The sequence below is a fragment of the Siniperca chuatsi genome, linkage group LG2 (genome assembly GCF_020085105.1).
Source record: "Siniperca chuatsi isolate FFG_IHB_CAS linkage group LG2, ASM2008510v1, whole genome shotgun sequence".
NCBI lineage: Eukaryota > Metazoa > Chordata > Actinopteri > Centrarchiformes > Sinipercidae > Siniperca > Siniperca chuatsi.
The window spans coordinates 33,493,323-33,512,454 of NC_058043.1; the positions used below are offsets into that span (position 1 = coordinate 33,493,323).

General features: G+C 39.5%; 1 protein-coding gene across 1 annotated transcript; it reads right to left on the reverse strand.

Moving 5' to 3' along the window:
- Positions 1-2,651: 2,651 nt before the first annotated feature.
- LOC122866015 (endothelin-3) lies at positions 2,652-10,293 on the reverse strand. Its single transcript, XM_044175117.1, has 4 exons — positions 10,031-10,293; positions 8,899-9,127; positions 4,064-4,216; positions 2,652-3,435 (listed from the first exon to the last, which is right to left on the reverse strand). Exons 1-4 carry the CDS (start codon positions 10,098-10,100, stop codon positions 3,357-3,359), a joined length of 531 nt encoding a protein of 176 aa, XP_044031052.1. The 5' UTR covers positions 10,101-10,293; the 3' UTR covers positions 2,652-3,356.
- Positions 10,294-19,132: the final 8,839 nt, after the last annotated feature.

Genomic DNA, 19,132 nt, shown 5'->3' on the forward strand with positions numbered 1-19,132 from the left:
AATTCCCAGCAGGAGCGTCAAATGCAGTGTTCTACAGGAAAACTGCACTGTGTTTATGTTTGAGTTTCTTTCCGGCACATTCCTGACAACAAACAATCCCACTTTCATTATACCTTCAAAAGCATGACTCATACCAAGTGTTATTAGAAGATGAAAAGGTAATGAAAAAAACTCAAGAAGTCTCAACTTGATTATAATTTATCCAGGACTGATTCCCATGTGTCTTAACATGTTATTTGGTTTAAGATGGTCCTCCAGAGAATATCAGGAAAAACCACAAAAATTGTTTTATTCACATAATGATTTCATCTACCGTTGTTACTCAAACGTTTCTGGTGTGTCATTATAAGCACTTGTGGGCAAAGTGAGTACTTGAGAATTTATGTGGAAAATTCTTGATTTGTTTTCTTCTTTGTTGGCAACAGTCCCAGAATGTTTACCAACAGAAAATGAGAATGAACTGCTTGATATTTCTTGAAGACACAAGCCTCTGCCATGCTGAACATAACAACAAAACAGAACGTTGATATTGAACAATTCTGCAAAGTCATGGATTATGTTATTGTGTCCATTACTAACATATTTAAAATTATTTCTTTCTTCAACATCTGCGCATGGCAACCATGATATGTCTACGATTGTGGTTATGACAAATAAACCATGATTAAGGTTAGGCAACTAAACACTTGGTTAAGGTTAGGGAAAGATTGTGGATACACTTAAAAACCAAAGTTCGATTGTGACAGGACACAAACTCTGGTCTCCTGCAAGAAAGTCAGATGCGCTACAGGCCCTACCACCCCAACCTCCACAGCCTGGTATGGCCAGGGTTAGGCAAGTAAAAGATATAATATTATTATTATTATTATTATTATTATTATTGTTATTGTAGTTACATTTAAAAAGTTAAACATTAACTGTTGGATTGTAACAGAATGTAAACTCTTCTTCGGCCTTCTGCTGTAAAGTTGGATGTGCTACACATCCATCCATCACCCCAACCTACACTCCCTTGCTTTCTGCCTTGCTTCAGAAAGAGCACACTACTTCCTGCAATGTGCAGTGAATGCAGTGAACAATGCCAAAGACTTGAAATCATGCGTTGCACAATCGTCTAATATGAACGGAATTCCTTGGGACACAGGGCAGATTGGATCAATATGATATACTTTGTGTAGTAAATCTGCCCTATAGGCTTGAGCTACAGGTAATACTATGATCTATAATAAGCTGCTGGTTGGTGATTTCAAGCCCTTTGTATATATGGCCTTCCTAGAGTTTATATGCATACTATTCTGTATTAATGTTGACTTGGCTGGGAGTATTCAACATATACAATAGAGTGTAGTTTCAATAGATAGTTTGATCTTTGCATAGTGTAGAGACATAAGTCCTTAAGCAGATACAATATATAAACAACTATATCATCATTAGTGTCAACCTACATATCTGCATATTTCAATTACTGAAATCCAGGATGACATTATGGATAAAATGTGCCTGACAGCACTGTGCAATGCAATAAGCATGGTGTGCTGACACGCTGGCTTGAATCAGGACAAATATACAGTGGGGTGAAAAAGTGTTTGCATGTTTGTCACACTTAAATGTTTCAGATCATCAAACAAATTTAAATATTAGTCAAAGATAACACAAGTAAACACAAAATGCAGTTTTTAAATGAAGGTTGTTATTATTAAGGGAAAACAAAATCCAAACCTACATGGCCCTGTGTGAAATAGTGATTACCTCCTAAACCTAATAACTGATTGGGCCACCCTTAGCAGCAACAACTGCAATCAAGCATTTGCGATAACTTGCAATGAGTCTTTTACAGCGCTGTGGAGGAATTTTGGCCCACTCATCTTTGCAGAATTGTTGTAATTCAGCCACATTGGAGGGTTTTCAAGCATGAACTGCCTTTTTAAGGTCATGCCACAGCATCTCAATAAGATTCAGGTCAGACTTTGAGTAGGCCACTCCAAAGTCTTCATTTTGTTCTTCTTTAGCCATTCAGAGACCCCAGAACAAAATCAAGACTTTGGAGTGGCCTAGTCAAAGTCTGACCTGAATCCTATTGCGATGCTGTGGCATGACCTTAAAAAGGCAGTTCATGCTCAAACATTTAAGTGTGACAAACATGCAAAAAAATAAGATATCAGGAAGGGGACAAACACTTTTTTACACCACTGTAGGCTCAAGGCTAGCCTAATTCAGTGTTCTCCTGATATGAATTCAGTATATTGTAAATGCAAACGGAGCCTGTAGTCTGGTCTGAAAAGAAGAAATTCTTTACTATTCTCTCTGTCACATTAAATGGGTAACAATTTCATTTTAAATATGCTTAAATAAAGTCAGATGTGCATCAGAATATTTCAGATATAAAGCAAGGAATCCATGTCTTCCTTTTGTTAGACTGAAACTGAATAATGTGTTGGTGCTTTTCTGGAGAAAACTTTGATAGGCAGAAATGCCCAACTTACAATAAACCACTTGTTCTAGCTGTCTGTCATTCTTAACATCTTTCCTGTGCAGATGGTAGGTTAATTGGGGAATTAGTTGGTGGCCCATGTACTGTATTAGCTGACTAGGTTCTTTACCACAGAGGACTGTTGATTAGCATGATCACATATACAATTTTATATACAACATGCTATTATACACCTTTATTGTACATATAGGTATTGTACAAAAATATAATTTATGCATTGGAACACATTTTAATATACACAAGGCTTTGAAATGGATTCATTCATTCACTGAAATATTGATGTGTGCTTTCAACAATTACTGATTAAACTAACCCCATTCATAAGGGAACAACATAATAATCAAAATAATATGTTGAATGTTTCAGTGACTGTGACAAATTGTGAGTTTTAAAAAATAATGCTGAGTTACTGCTTGTGAGCGTATGCTGATGTAGAGAGGCAGGTTAAATATTGTCCCTGTGGAGAAAACACAGTTATGTGATTGTGGTGATGTTTCAACAATATGGGTTGAGGTGGTGGAGTCAGATGGCAGCAGCCTCCACATCACACAACATGCACATGTGTGAGCAACATGCTCAACCAAAGTCTTTCATGGTCGACACAAACTGGCTATGAAAACCATCCTCAATTGTGACAGGATAATGAAAAGCAATGTCCACACCTGCAGAACAGACACAGCTGGTACCCCTTGCGTTCATTGTTTGTGCAAGCAGTTTCGCGATTATTCATCCATCAGTCTGATGACAACGCACTGAGCCATCTACAGAAAAGTAGATATACATGCTACTTTTCCAAATAAGGGGATGCCTTGTGTAAAGACAACGTATGTCCACCTTTCGGATTATGAGCATGGCACTTATATGTTCATTTCATAGCAGGCCCACTGTGCAGAGTTGCTGTCCTCTTGTCTATTTCAGACGCTGCTAGGGGTGGCCTCCTCTGCCTGATGGGAAAGAAAATACACAGAGACACTTAAGGACACATAAAATTAGGTGTTGCTAATTTAGCCATAATTCACAAAATGGTAAAGACCACCATGAACCAACAGCTTTTCCTCCAATATGTTTAAATCTTTGTCCAATTTTGAAAGTGTTTATATTTTGTTTAACTAATGGTTAGGGTTAGTTTCACACATGAAAGATTTTTTAACATCTGTCTTTATACAATACTCTCATGCCCATAACACATTGAAAGAGTCAATGGCTGAAGACTGTCCCCCACTTCATGGCCAGTATGGACAAGAGAAACGATTACAGTGGCCAGTAACTCTTTCAGTGCACATATGGCCATGTCAATATTGTATAAAGATAGACTTGAAAAACTCCTTTAACCGGTAATGCAGGATAAGCATTGTTGTGATAGTTACCTACAGGTAAATATACCTTGTGCACTGATTTGGAGCGGTGGTTTTAATTTTTGATTTGATCAATTCAATATGTGTGTTTTCAGAAGCTATGGTGTTATGGGTTGAAGACATGTTCACTATTGGCATCTCCTTAAAAAGAACATTTTTGTATTATTTATGACAAATTTCCACTGAATGTCGTATTTTTTTGTTGTGGTACAGTTACCTGTCCATGCAGAAGCTGCTGCAGTCAGAGTCAGTCTGTTGTGCACACACACAGCGCTGGGCCACTGCCCCCCTCCTCCCACGCTCATTCCCAGTGGAGCGCCTTTTACGCAGGGAACCGTGGTAACTGGACATACCATATGGTACAGTGTGCCTAAGAAAAGACACACACATATAGTGCACTGAGTGACCAGACAGATACAGTAGGAACCCCTGTACATTAGACTTGATATTATACTTCACCTGTACAGCCCTAAGGCAAGGGTATACTTCTTTACAAGGCTTTAATGTTCATTTCTGATACTGCGTCAGGGAGAAATTTTGACTCTATAGTGCTTTTTAGAGGGCTGTTGTCAGTGGCAGTGGTATAAAGGGCTGCATTATACTGAGAGGTGTTTCTAATATTTTGTCCACCACCATTTGGATACAAGATGGGGGCAGAACACAGGAAACATCATTCAGAATAACGACTTGATTCCACCAGAGCTGATCGCGGCCACTCTAGACAATGCTTGCGATTCCACCAGATGTGTCGCGGTGCGTTTCAGAAGCGGCCCCGAAAATACGCGCCTAGTCTATTTTTTGACGGAAGCTGCGTCAAGCTGCACAGAGCAGATCGAGACCAAAATTATCATATTTAACCACTTCAAAAATAGTGTCTACAACAATTTAACATAAGCTTCGCACAGGTATTTATATTTATTAGAGAACTGTTGTTGGATTGTATAGATTGTAAAGGTGTACCTACTAAACTGGTAAGTCAGTTTATTTTAAATTCATTACATTAGTAGATTTAAAGTAAGCAAATCAACATTCCCTTTTACACAAGGTTACTTTGGCAGATGGCAGGAAAAGGTAAAAGTTGTAAAGGTTCAAGGTTTTAAAATGATTTAAACCAGTAAATTCATGTTTGATGATGCCCGGTAACTTTGATCAGGTCAGGCTGTCTCTTTTTTACAATCATTACAGCATAAAAAATACATTTCATTGCATATTGAGAGCTGGCATTATTATCACTCAAGACAGTTGCCCCCAGCCCTGGTGGTCTGGCATATTCACACACTGTGTGATGCTTGTCTATAAAAAACCTTCTGTCTACAGCTCACTCTGAGCGCCCCACACTTTTACACCATGCGTGCTGGGCAGGACGTGAAAATACCAAACTAAAGGGCATTTCAAGGTTAGGAAAAACATAGAGGCAGTGATGTTAGTCAGTGTCTGTACTGAACAGCATGACCAAGCAGCTTTCATGCATAAAGAGAGCTAGAAAATACTAGAATGAGAAACAGGTTAAAGGATAATTCCAGTTTATTACAACTTGGGTCTTCTTTTCATATTTTTGGTCATCAATTTTATCTGTTATGATAACACTTCGATAACACTAAGTTTGTTTACAACTTATCGGATCGGCTGCTCGTGTCTCTTGCCCCGCCGGACTTTGTTGTGGCGCTGCCACCACGTTCCCAGATCTCTGCAGTTAACTTGGTGAGCACAATGCTATCATTACCAGAAGGAATGATGACCAAAACCACAAAAATAACATCCAACAAACCAGTTTTTCTTTCATTTCAGACATGCAGCTTGTGTGCTTTGCTGCTCTCACAGCATGCACACAACATGCACGTGGTGAGTTCATCACACTGACCCTGCACTCGAGTCTTGTTATCTTCTCTCCACATGGCTGTAAATTGCTATAAAGAACAAGTTATGAAAAATGGAACAAACTACTGAACTTCACAGTGAACTAAAAACCATGTCGTACCACCTGTTGTTTTTGGACCACACCACTTCTCAAGGTCCAGTAAGATAATCCCAGATGGTCTGGTACTGCCCATTGTTCCAATGGCCCATTATTCTGAAACGCCAATGTCCAACTATTTTTCAACCTCCACTAAACAGTAAATGGTTAGTAAAGACAACAATCTAAGCCAAAGGGGTTTCAATCAATATATTACTGTAAATGAGGAGATGAGACAGGGCAAGACATTTTCTGATTATATATATATATATAGTGTGTGCAAACCTGAAACCATTTACTTTTTACTGTCATTTTAGGTAACCTGCACCCAGAGTCTTGAGTGCAGCAAATCTAACCCTTTTTCAATTCATCCTCTACTAACAAAAGCTTCAATCGCAGCTAAAGATTTGTGATCACCAGCTGCTAGTAAGCTACACATCTGAAATCATGTCTGTATTTGACCCTTATGTTTGAGCTTTACCTTTCGACTTGAGGTGGAGGTTAACGCTGTATCACTGTAAAGCCTAAATTCTAACGTCAAAGGGTGACTATTGAGGCCAAATGGTTAGAAATACTTTTCAATTCAAGTAAAAATGGAATTCATTTCCAATAAACATGGAATTGTGGAATTATAGCTCAGATGAAAGCTGAGAACTCAAACAAGTTAAAAAGTGAACAGGTGCAGAGTGATACATTCCGCCCTGTTTCCTAAGTCATTTATTCATTCAGTATGTCCTGTTTTACTTTGTTACTCACCTCTCCTCTCATTGCAGATCACTTCACTTCCTGACCTTGTGTTCTTTCCACCTGGCTGATTTTCTGCCCCACCATTATTAGTTGCACCTGTGTCTTGTTATCTCCCCTCACTTGAGTATTTAGTTTGTGTGTTTCCCTCACTCTGTCTAGCATTCCAGCCTTATTTCCCTGTGCTTAGTATATTCCTGTTTTTGTTTTTTTTTAGCTTTTGCCTGTTTTCCCTGACCTCGCCTTAGCCTACTCCTCACTGCATTTGTTTTCCTGTCTCTGACTGATCACCTGTTTACCAAACGTAAAGACTGTTACGTTTCCACCATCCTGTTTCTGAGTCGTGCATTTGAGTCCGTCATTACACAGAGCACGTATGGGCTGCATTATACTGCTCATATGGGGCATGAGGGGTGACTGTGGCTTAGTGGCGGCGGTTCGATCCCGGCTTCCCCCAGCCCACATGTCGAAGTGTCCTTGAGCAAAACACTGAACCCCAAATTGCTCCCGAGGGCTGTGCCTTCGGTGTGTGAGTGTGTGTGAGTGCATTACTTTCTTTCAACTGATGAGCAGTTGGCACCTGCCATCAGTGTATGAATGGGGTGAATGTGATTTGTAGTTGAAGCGCTTTGAGTAGTCAGAGAAGACTAGAAAGGCGCTATATAAGTACAGTCCATTTACCATATGGTGGACCGGGTCCCTCTGTCCACCATGCAAGTACATTTTCAACTTTTCAAAAAACTGAAGTGGAAAAATATACTAATTTGGTTTCACGCTAAGTCTAAGCAGGAGCTGTCGACCTTCTGTGACCCATTAGCAATCAATATCTGCAATAAATTTGCACACCAAGTGACAGCAGAATAAATACCTTCCTGCTGCAGCTTGATTCACTCCACATGGTATAACTTTTGGGTACCAAGGGAAGATAAATCTATAAGGTTGCACCCAGCCAATTTTCAGCTTAATTCCAATGTTCTGCATGTGCTTGTAGGAGCACAAAACTGTTGCTGCACTGCTCTCTGCAGGCTGAAAACTTTAACTCTGTTGCACTTGTGGCCACACCTCAGTCAAAGGCTTTGTAATCAAAGAACTGATAGGAGATGGATGACCTGATATCATGCCCCACTCTAACTTTTTAACATCTTCCTAAACTGAGACTGGCTGAAAGTGTTTACACACTCTTCGAGAACCCAATTAAACTAGAGCCGCCTTGAGGCCCAGTGTTTGGAGTCAACAAAAGAACAGATTAATCTGTCAACTAATCTACTTTATGCTGTAGACAGGCATCTGTTGGCATCTTCCAAAGCAGGTGATTAGCTTTTGTTGGGTTTTTTTTACATGCCAGAGATCAAAAAGAAATTAAAAAGGACTTTCCAACCTGTAGCAAGTCAAGTGCAAGATTTTGAGGTTTCACATTTGAAGATTGTGAAGCTGATTTTAAAGAAAAATATTTACAGGAATGCAAACAAGAATGCTGAATGAGTGAACTACAGATGAGGTAAATAGTGTTCTTGGCTAGTCAGACCCTCCTGAGGGGTGTTGGTTTTGGTATAATAGAATGAAGAACCTTCCCTATTATCAGACTTTTTGTTTAAAATAAATTTTAAATTGGCTGCAGGAAAAAAAGGAATTCTGTTAATTTGCAAAGGGTTCCTTCTGTCTACATTTCTAAGGCTAGTCAGTAATCAAAACGTCTCCGAAAGGTTGAACCCCCCTGCTGCCTGTTTGCCACTGTCAAAAATCCTCAGTGGAATTAAAATACCTGAGAGCTCAAAGTCTAGACCACTTTGGATTACATCAAATCTTTACAGTTCACAAAGTCACAGGAAATACTGACATATGAGAAAAATCCTGGTTTGTTTTGCAGCCCAGTTTTCACAAAGGCCTTTCATGGCTTAAAATGAGTGTTCCTTTAGCACAAAGCTCAGGGCTTTCTTTTCTCCATAACGCACATATTTGTGCCTCCTACAGTGTACCTGTACCAATGGTGATAGCTTTCCAGCACATACAATGTTCAGATAATAAAAGACTGAAGCTGAAAGTCTCAACTGTAAAGTCTATGATTAAAGACTACAGTATGAGTACAGCGTACAGCAAACGTGTGAGAGATCGTGACATGACACTAGCCTCTAAGATGCAGTAAACTTTAAAGTGATACTGGTGGAAGTACATGAGCAATACAGTAATACCATGATGCACAGTGATGTCATTATGTACTCATGGACAGCACAGACATAGTGTAAAGTCCCTATAGGGGCATCATAGTAACATAAAAGTACTGCAGCCATATTGAATCTAAAATGACTCACTTAAAAACTGAGGCAAACTGAGAATATTTGGATAATGACTCTTACTCTGGTGTGTTAATCCAGATGATGTCCAGGTGGCAGTAATACACACACTCCTTGTCTTTGTAAGTGTAACATGTGCATCTCTTTGCACGCCTTCGTGCCCCCGGTGGGTCACAGGCAGAGCAGGGCTTCGCTTCACCGGCGTGGCCGTCCACACCGCCGGGCAGGAGTGTGCTCAGCTTGACCGCTTCCACCTCCCTCCTCTGGCTCACATCTTTGCTGGATGAGGAACCTGCAGGGTCACAGCAATTTGAGAAGCGTTTGAAAGCTTCCTTTCATATCTTTGGCCTGAAATAGCATTTCTGAACGTAAACCAGGTCTACACCCCTGTGGGGACATATAGTGTGTCTTTTTAGTACAAATGATAATGACATTACAAACTCAGTGTAATATCAACACTGGCTGCAATTTCTGTTCCAAGCAAAGTGCTGATCTGATTGGTAGACTAGTTAACTGGCAATGAATTATCTGATGACAGTTTCAATTATGGATTAACTGTTTTAAGTAATTTAAACAGTAAATATACCAAACATTCGCAGGTCATGACTCCGGTGTGATGAAAGGCTTGTATTGTCAGTTACACATCATTGTAAATGAATAATCTGTGGGTTATCGATCTGTTCTAAGGCATCACTTTGGGCTCTGTTTACCTGAGATGAGCGTTTGTCATTATCTTTACATTGTCTCGACTCAATGATTAATCAGTTATTTGAGAAAAATGGCTAGATAAATACATAATGAAAATAATAGTGAGTTGCAGCACTAATCCTAACACCTACTAGACTTTCACAATTTTACTGTTATGTTGGTTCTGTGAGGTGTTAGTAATGTGAATTGTGATCCTATAGTGCCTTATAATTTTAACTCCTTGAGTGCTGATTATTTCCACAGTATCCTTCTGAATGCTATAACAGAATGGCAGTAACAGCTCTTTACTGCCCACTGTTAACTAATTATAGATAACAGGCTAATTGCATGAATTGCTTGATTCATCTGTTAGGCTTCTCCATCACCATTTGTTTAGTCATCCATGTAGTATTTGTGCTATCATTATGTGCATAACAACTGGTCTGTGTGAACACTATTTTTGTATTAAAGCCCCATGATAAAAAAATATCATCACTGTACTACTCACCGTTTGCCAAAGATGCTGTCACCATGATAAGAAACAAAACTCCTACATCAACCGATGACACATTAGCCATCACACATGAAACATTAGAAATTTCAATAAAAAAAAAATTCAATAAATAAAAAAAATGAACGTCCAAAGCGTTCGCCGGTTTGCTTCTGTGTTTCTCTCTGAAGTTAAGAGTCCTGATAAAACATCCCAGCGCGTGCAGAGCTGCGCTGCTGCGCCTCTGCGTCCCTCAGCCGGTTTTGTTGCGAGCTGACAGCTCAGACACAAGTCAGCTGCAGCAGCAGCAGACTTCCTCATGCAGCTTTCAAAATAAAGGAGCTGTCCCAGTTAGCAACTGCTGACCTTAATGCCATGACCAAATAATGTAGCCTACCATAGCAGCTATCTATAGAGTTATATTTAAATTAGACTTAGCTTTTTTTGCTTCAGCCTCAGTGTTAACTACCTATAAGGCTGGCCTCATAAAATGTAAATTAGCATATGGTATTCGATTTTATCATCCAGTGCCCAGATTTTGCTACAAAGACAAATCTCTCTGCTAGCTGAGTTTGAAACTGTGGCTAGTTTACTTACAGTACAGTCACATATTACAGACACAAAACCAAAACACTGTTTAGGGAGAGTAAACATTGTTCAGTTTTATTTTCTCCATCTATACAGACAATCGAACTGGTGACATTCCCATCACATACTCAGGTTTCTAACTCAGTATGATTAAAGCAAAGAACAATTAATACAAAGCACCAAAGTGAAATCAAATATAGATAATTAATACAAAATGGTCCCTTCACTGCAAACGTTTTTGTTCTCTTCTGCCTGATTCATCACCTGTTCAAGAAGCAATAGTTTAGTTTTTCAGTAATTCTATTATAATTCCAGAAAAGACAAATCCTCTTTTTATTATTTGGTTATTCATATGACAATCATTGTTCGCTACTTTGATTTTATGTATGTGAAATGCATTCATTTCACTAAAAAATTGACTTTACATTTTTACTATTTGTACTTCTTTTATGCTTTTATTTTGAAAACAAAATTATTCCACTTTGCTCTGGTTATTTGTAGATGCTTTGATGCAGCTGAGCCTGCAGAGTACCACTAGCTGGAGGCAGGGCTTCAATGATGCCAGAGGACTGAGGTCGCCCTTCTTCAGGGACAGTCTGTCACAGCGGTTCCCAAGCCATGGTTCAGAAACCTGCCAGGGGGCCGCGAGGGAGTTGCAGGGGTTCCACAACCAAATGACAAACAGGCCAGCATCATTGTTATTTCAATGTTGTTCATTCATTTGAAGTTATCAGATCAGAGGTCTGCGTGGACCAAACGGAGAGGAGGTTATTTAAATAAAAGCTTTAATAGTATTTGCAAGGTTTGATTACCATTCAGGACAAAGCAGGCAACTGTCCTAGGGTCCCAGGGGGCTAAAAAAGGCCCTAGGTTCACTGTCTGTCAGTTGGTTTTTGGTAATTTGATCAACAGCAAATTGCATTATACTGCATTGTTTTTGAATATGCACAAAATAAAACACAAAGACCCTAAAAGCGGGTCATATTATGTAGTTTTGGGGCCCTGTCCGGCCACTTGCATGGTTCTTGCAGCAGGCTCCATTAACGCACGCGCCCACCCACAAACCTACACAATTAAGTAATTGCGATCGTGCCAATGTGCGAAGCTCCATGCTGATGGTTGTGTTTAAAACAAACACCAGGTGGTTTTCTGGTTTGTGGCTTTGTGCAAAATGTTGTGAAGTTTTCATGTGTCTGCTGTGTGCTCTGTAGTTGATGAGTACTTGAAGCTGACATGTAACATACAAAATGCAGAGAGGGGGAAATGGGGAATCATTGGGACCCCATAGTTAATTTTTGTGGCAGGGCCCCGTAGTGGGTTAATCCGGCTATACGTGTCTGTTGTCTAAAACACACCCAGATGCGGGTTTTTCACAGGACAAAAACCCTGCCCTTGAACACTTCATTGCAAAATTGCAAAAGATCTAAAACTAGACTCCCTGTCCAAGCCTGTTCACATTACACACTTTTATACAATCACTTATAGGAGCAGTGTGTAGGATTTAGTGGCATCTAGCGGTGAAATTGCAGTTTACAACCATTTGAATACCGCTCACATCACCCTGCCCTTCCAAGCGTGTAGGAGAAACTGCCTCCGTAGAAGGGGACGTTGCGGTTAAGGTCTGGTTAGATCTAGGCACCAAAACCACTTGGTTAGACTTAGGAAAATCATGAGTTGGGTTAAAATAGCCGGTTTTGTCGCCACAAGAAACGTTACAAATGTCCATATGACATGCTTAAAATGGAAAGCAAACAGTGGTCTCAAGCTATTGTTTCTGCGATTCAATCTTACTCTAGAGCCCAGTGGTATTTTGACAGAAAACACACAGATGTAACAATGTCTGAGGCCTGTACTACAAAGCAGGATTTGCAGGTCACTTCAGGTTTAACCCTGGGCTTTCAGGGTCACAACGGTGGTTCTCTTCTTACCAGGGTACATAAGCCTGGAGTGCATCGCTGGTTGGGGAATGTCTTTCACAAATAATTAACACCCCCCACACACACACACACACACACACACACACACACACACACCCCACACCACTTTGTTGAATTGAATTTGTTGTTTCTTCCAAAGAAGCAGGATAAACATTTCCTTCTTTTGGCATTCATATGGTATCTTCTAACTATAACAAAAAAATGCTAGGGCTTTTTTCACTGGGGATCACTCCGCTGTATATTGCTGTGGGTGACATCAACTTCTAACGGTTGATGTTAAATGTTAAGTTAACTTCCAGCTTGTCATCAAGTTTCCAGCTGGCCCTGCGTAAAAGTCACTGCAGGCCAAGAATTGTTCAATTCAAACCTCAGCCTGCATCTTACTCTAGAGCCCAGTGGTATTTTGACAGAAAACACACAGATGTGACAATGTCTGAGGCCTGTACTACAAAGCAGGATTTGGGGTTAGCGAGGTCACTTCAGGTTTAACCCTGGGTTTTCAGGGTCACAATGGTGGTTCTCTTCCCACCAGGGTACATAGCCCTGGAGTGCATCGCTGGTTGGGGAATGTCTTTCACAAGTTACCTTGAAAAGAATGGGAATGCATGGACTGCAATTAGAGTCCCCATTTCACATAGTTTCATAGGGAAATGATCTTACCAAAACACTTGGTATGGGGCCCACCAGACCTTCGCAGCACGTCCTTTGTTTGACTCTATAAAGTCACTAGTTAGAACCTGTGTGGACTTGACCATAGTGATCTATCCTTGATTGGACCAGACTATACACTAAGGTCACATTTACAGTAACATTAAATGTAAGGGCATATAGTGTAGCCTATTTATAAATAATATGTAGTCATACTAAGGCTCACACAGACACAGATTACTCAGAGTCAAGGTATTTATCACAAGATTGGTCTTGCTGAGGCATGAAAATCATACAAAAACTATGTCCTGAAACATGGCTCTTTAAAGCTGAGATCCACCAGCTTTTCAAAATGAGTCATATTAGTCATTGGGGAATGAACACTGTACAACAATCCTACAACACATTCTACCAATTTGAAACTCATACTCATGTTCGATGTCAAAAAACTGTTGATTCAAATCTATTAGATTTTGGTATATTGTAGTGTGGTAATGTTGAGGTGCATTCAGATTCAAATGAAATTCACAGGTGGGATGAGAATATAAAATATTCATCTGCAAAAAAATTTTTCTGTAGCACATAGATCAGCTATACTCAAATCTCAGTATGTGGCGAGTCTAAATTTGGCTCTTAAAGAAAACTTGCTGTGGGTAAAATCACTCTTCTTAAAGCTGCACTAATCACTATATTTATTTCTATTGTGTAATGTGATGGAGAGCGTTTACCAACAGATTTTATAAGGAGCCAAACAGTGTTGCCAACTCTTTTCCAATGAAAGTAGCTAGCACTAGTTCCAAAAGTCTCTAAAAGTCACCAGATGACGCCATACGCTCATTTGCATGTTGATGACATCATCAAGCATTCATTTGAATTAAGGTTAGAGCAGTGAGGGAGAGATCACCTTAATTTAAGACATGTAGAAGGTAGATAGAGGCCAGGATCTTTGGCCAAATAATCACAAACTCACTATGGGGACATTTGAAGTAAAAAAGTCCAAAAATAAATTAAAAAATCTACAAAGAGAGCAGAGAAGCACAAACGAACTATTTAAATATTTACAAGCTATAACGTCCTAATCCAGAGATCCGGAGAGAAAGAGTGAAGCTGCCCCACACGCCACACACTGACTGCCTGCGCACAGCGCAAGAGGAGAGGAAGAGAGACACTGTTGGCAGAAGAGCCGCAGCATGCATGGGAATGAATTATAATATAATATATTTGAATATATTTCTCGCCTTTTCCCTGATGGTCTGAATAAGTTGCTAAATTTGTCGCTAGTCGTTTTTTAGAAATAAAGCTGCTAAGAGGGTCTGAAAAGTCACTAAATCTAGTGACAAAGTCACAAAGTTGGCAACACTGGAGCATAGACTATATATAAAGATGGACAACATGACAGCTCCCCAAAAGTGAAGCCAAAACATCTTGATCACCCCCGGTGGCTGGCTGAAGAATAGGTCATAAACCCAGTTCCCTCAATGTTAGCGGAAGGGACATGAGCCAAACTAAAAAATCAAAGTACATGTCAAATACATTTTTAGGTCATTTTAGGTCATTCTTATCACGACGATTGGTTTTGTTTGGTTTTAATTAGTTATTTGATGCTAAAAAAAAGGGGGGTTACACGTCATGATTGACAGCTGGACCGTGATACCGCGGCTCCAACCCCGATCACTACTGTGCAGACTCACCAAATGATGTCACCAGCACAAGATGGCACCTCCCGTATCCGGGATGTTTTGGCTTAATTTTTGTATAGTGGGAGAAAGTGGAGATGCGTCGTCCATCTTTATATACAGTCTATGCACTGGAGCCAAAGCCTTGACGCCTCTTCCTTTTAGCCACCATTCCACTAGCTTCTCTAAATGCAATCTCTCATTGAGGGTTTCTTTTATATGTCTTTCTGAAAAAGTGAAAGGTGTTCCTGGGGTTTACTATCCATATTCAGATAAAATACAGCACTTGCTATTAGAAGTTGCAACCTGTGTGAGCTTAACAAAATTGAAGAACAGTTAATTGTTGGCAACAAAGAAGACTAAGAGTCTACAGCCATGCTAGCAGCTCTGTCAGGCTGTGAGCTAAATAATCAGCATAATAACATGCTTACAATGATAACGTTAGCATGTTGATGTTTAGCATGTATAATGTTTACTTGTTGCTAATAGCATATTAGCATTTTGCTAATTAGTACTAAACACAAAGTACAGCTGAGGTTGATGGGAATGTCCTGAGGTTTCCAGGTATTTGGTCATAAACCAAAGTATTGGACAAACAGAAATTTTGACCTGATGATGGCACTAGATGAAAAGTCAGGAGGTCAAAGTTATTACAATTCAGTCTCTGGTGACCATGAATGTGTGTAGCAAATTTCACAGCAATCCAACCCAAAAGATGTTGAGATATTTTAATAAAGAACTAAAATGTCAACCTCATGATGGCACTAGAGGAAAAGTCAGCAGGTTACATTATCTGTGCACCATGGATATCTGTACCCAATTTTGTGCCAATCCATAAAGTAGATGTTGGAATATAATAACAGCTTAAGTGAAAACTTTTACCTGCTGATGGCGCTAAAGGAAACACCTTCAGTGTGTGAGTGTTTGTTTCTTTGTACCGATGAGCAGTTCTGCCACCAGTATATGAATGGAGTGAATGCAATATGTAGTGTGTGAAGCGCTTTGAGTGGTCAGAAGACTAGAAAGGCACTAAACAAGTACAGTCCATTTACCATTTAAAATTTCTTTACCTTTAGGTCATCTGTGTTCTTGTGATATTATAGCATGTCTAGACTAACAACGACCACTCAACTCACCCATTATTTTGTGCAGGTGACGTTTAAACTACGAAGGTTCAATAATGGGAAATGGTGTTTGTTAAAGCAGCTTTAAACAGGAACATTTAACAAACAATTTTATTTTAATTACCACCCCTGTCTAGAAAAATGGAGTGAACTACACAATATACTTTTGGGCAAGGTTAGCCATCTGTAATATTGAATGTGACTGCATTAACGTCAATGTGACTTTAAAAGAGCTCACAAGGCTCACAAGGCAGTGGCTGGCACTGTCACCTCACAGCAAGAAGGTCCTGGATTTGAATCCTGGCTGGGGCAGGGCCTTTCTGTGTGGAGTTTGCATGTTCTCCCGGTGTTAGCGTGGGTTTCCTTCGGGTGCTCCATTTATTTCTTTCATAAATGCAACGCCTTTCTGTGCTATTATACAGTAAAAAGTAGGCAGACACTAAGTCATTTTTCTGGATAACATTAAATATGTCAGTGATCCCATCTCAGCATGGGCCATACACAGTAATGGGTTTTGGTATTTTATCCAGACTTTTCCTGAGTCAGATCCTGCCTACAATCAACTCAGGGTGTGATGAATAACAGAGCTATTTTAACCTTCATAACTCTCATGAGCTGCAGTCAGTGCTCAGTCACTATGAGGAAGGAAGTGTTTGCAACAGAGGCGTTAATCACTCTAAGACTTTAAGCCATAATCAATAACTATTCAGTTATGGGTGTTATGTAGAGTTTTATAGTCCAGGCAGTCAGCTGAGATCAGAATGAATTGAGTCAAAATTAATGTCAGAGTTGTCTAAACAAACGGGATATGAGGTGTTAATTAGTGAGCTTTAGAGGTGCTGGAAGGAAGATTTCTTTTAACTTTTGACAGAGCCAAGCTAGCTGTTTCCCCTTCTTTGAGTATTTATGCTAAGCTAAGCTAATTGGCTCCTGGAAGCTTCATTATTTGGCGTAGAGACATGAGAGTAGCATCAATCTTCTCATCTGACTCGTATTTCCCAATACGTCAAACTATTCCTTTGACACACCGCTAAGTATTTAATATAAATACTCTTCATTGTACTTTTATGACACACTTTGTCATTGCTATGTCAAGTTTTACTGTGTTACTTTCTGTCTCTTGGCTATTTTTTCATCACAATGACATGTTGTTTGTAACCAATAAAAAAAGAAAAACTTATGGGAACATTACAATAAGGTAAATAAATTTGGAAGTAATGAATCAGTAGAATAGAAATCAGGAGCTATCAAGTAATTCTTGATGACTCACTCTGAATCAAGTGTGTTACTACGGACTAACTAACAGACTGCTACTATATTCTTGAACTAGTGTCTAATGGTTCATATGAATCTTCATACTGAACACTTTCTTATGAAAAGTTCCTGATTAAACCTTACTATTTTTGTGTCCCTTTAAGTGTTATATCATAACATATATCATACTGAGCTGTTATGCAACATTACTGTAGAGACATTGAGGTGGATTCAGATTTCATATCGGATCATTTAACCAAGATCAGGTCATTCCTTTCATTTGCAGTTCTAGAAATAGTCATCCATGTTTTTATCTCCACCAGACTCGACTATTGCAACCCACATTATTCTGGTATCAGCAGGTGAAACATCCATAGACTGCAGCTTATACGAAACGCTGCTGCCAGGCTTTTAACATGTTCTAAGAGAAGCGACTACATCACAACAATCCTTGCTGCCCTTCGCTGGTTACCTGTGAGTCTTAGAATTGGTTTTAAGATTTTACTGCTTGTTTTTAAAGCCTTGAATGGTCAGGCTGCTGTCTATATCTGTGATCTGCTAACTCCCTATGAGCCTGATCGCTGCTTGACATCCTCCGGCAGGGCCCTACTAATGGTTCCAAAATCTCAACTTGTCCCTAAAGAAGACCTGGCCTTTGCTGTCCGGGCCCCGCAGCTGTGGAACTCCCTGCCTGGAGATCTCAGGCAGGCAAACTCAGTATCATCTTTTAAATATTTTCTTAAAACTCACTTACTTTATCTTATGGCTTTTTCTTAACTGATGGTATTTGTTGAAATTATTTTATCTTGTTTTATGTTTTGTATATTTTGGATTTTATTATTATTATTATAAAAATACTCTGCTTGTGTGTTTCTCAATAGGAAAAAAAAGAAAATAGTTCCTAAATGAAACTGCTCACAACAAATCTGTAGATTAAACGGGTCACGATTTCTGGAAAGAGACATTGCTGTTGAATTTTTCAAATGTATTTTTTTGGCACTTTGAGCACCACAAGCCGAGTGCCATATCGTCCAATTATATTCAAAAAATGCAGACATCTCTGCGGCCGATATCTCCAAACTCGGGAACTTACACCAAAACAATCTAGATGTATAAATAGCACTACAGGTAAGAGGAAAAATATGTATTTTTGATTTTGTGGTGAACTGTCCCTTTAAGGAAGTCATAATATGGATAATATGCCAATGCAGCTTTTTCTGTATGGGATGAATATCATGCCATATTTCAACACATTCTCATTCCCAGGTCATCAAATACCAACATTTTGTCACGCCCCTTGGCGTCTCACAAGGTACCCTTTGGCGTCTGTATGAGACGCACCAGGCTTTAAATTAACTCCAATGTCAAACCATCCGCTACAATATTAGACACTCAGAGGAACTGCTCCGGCCATACATTTACTCCAATATTAACCTGACTGTGGCGCTATAAGATGCATCAGTCCCATTGGAGAACCACATGTTTTAGTTTTGAGAAATGTTGAGGATATCAGTGAAAGAAAGCCTGTATGAGATGCCAAGAGGCCAAAGGTTGAAACTATGCTTTGAAGGCTTGCATAATGTTTTGATAGACTGAAAAAAAAAACGGGCAGACGGGCAGCAATTTTGCACGTAGGTCCAGTCCTATGCCAAACATCCTCAAGAGGAATTGTGGGCCAATAGTCCTGATGGTGTGCTACAGCAACCGTCAAAAGTTTAAAACTTTGAAAATTCACAACAAGTCAGTCATACGTGCTACCATTTTGCAACTTTCACCAAAATGTAGGTCCAGTTGAGCAGAATAGTTCACATGCTTTGAGCTGCCAGGAATTATGTAGTCCATCACTCTGTTTTTCTCAAAAACTGTAAAACTAATTAAACCTTTCCCCTCCTA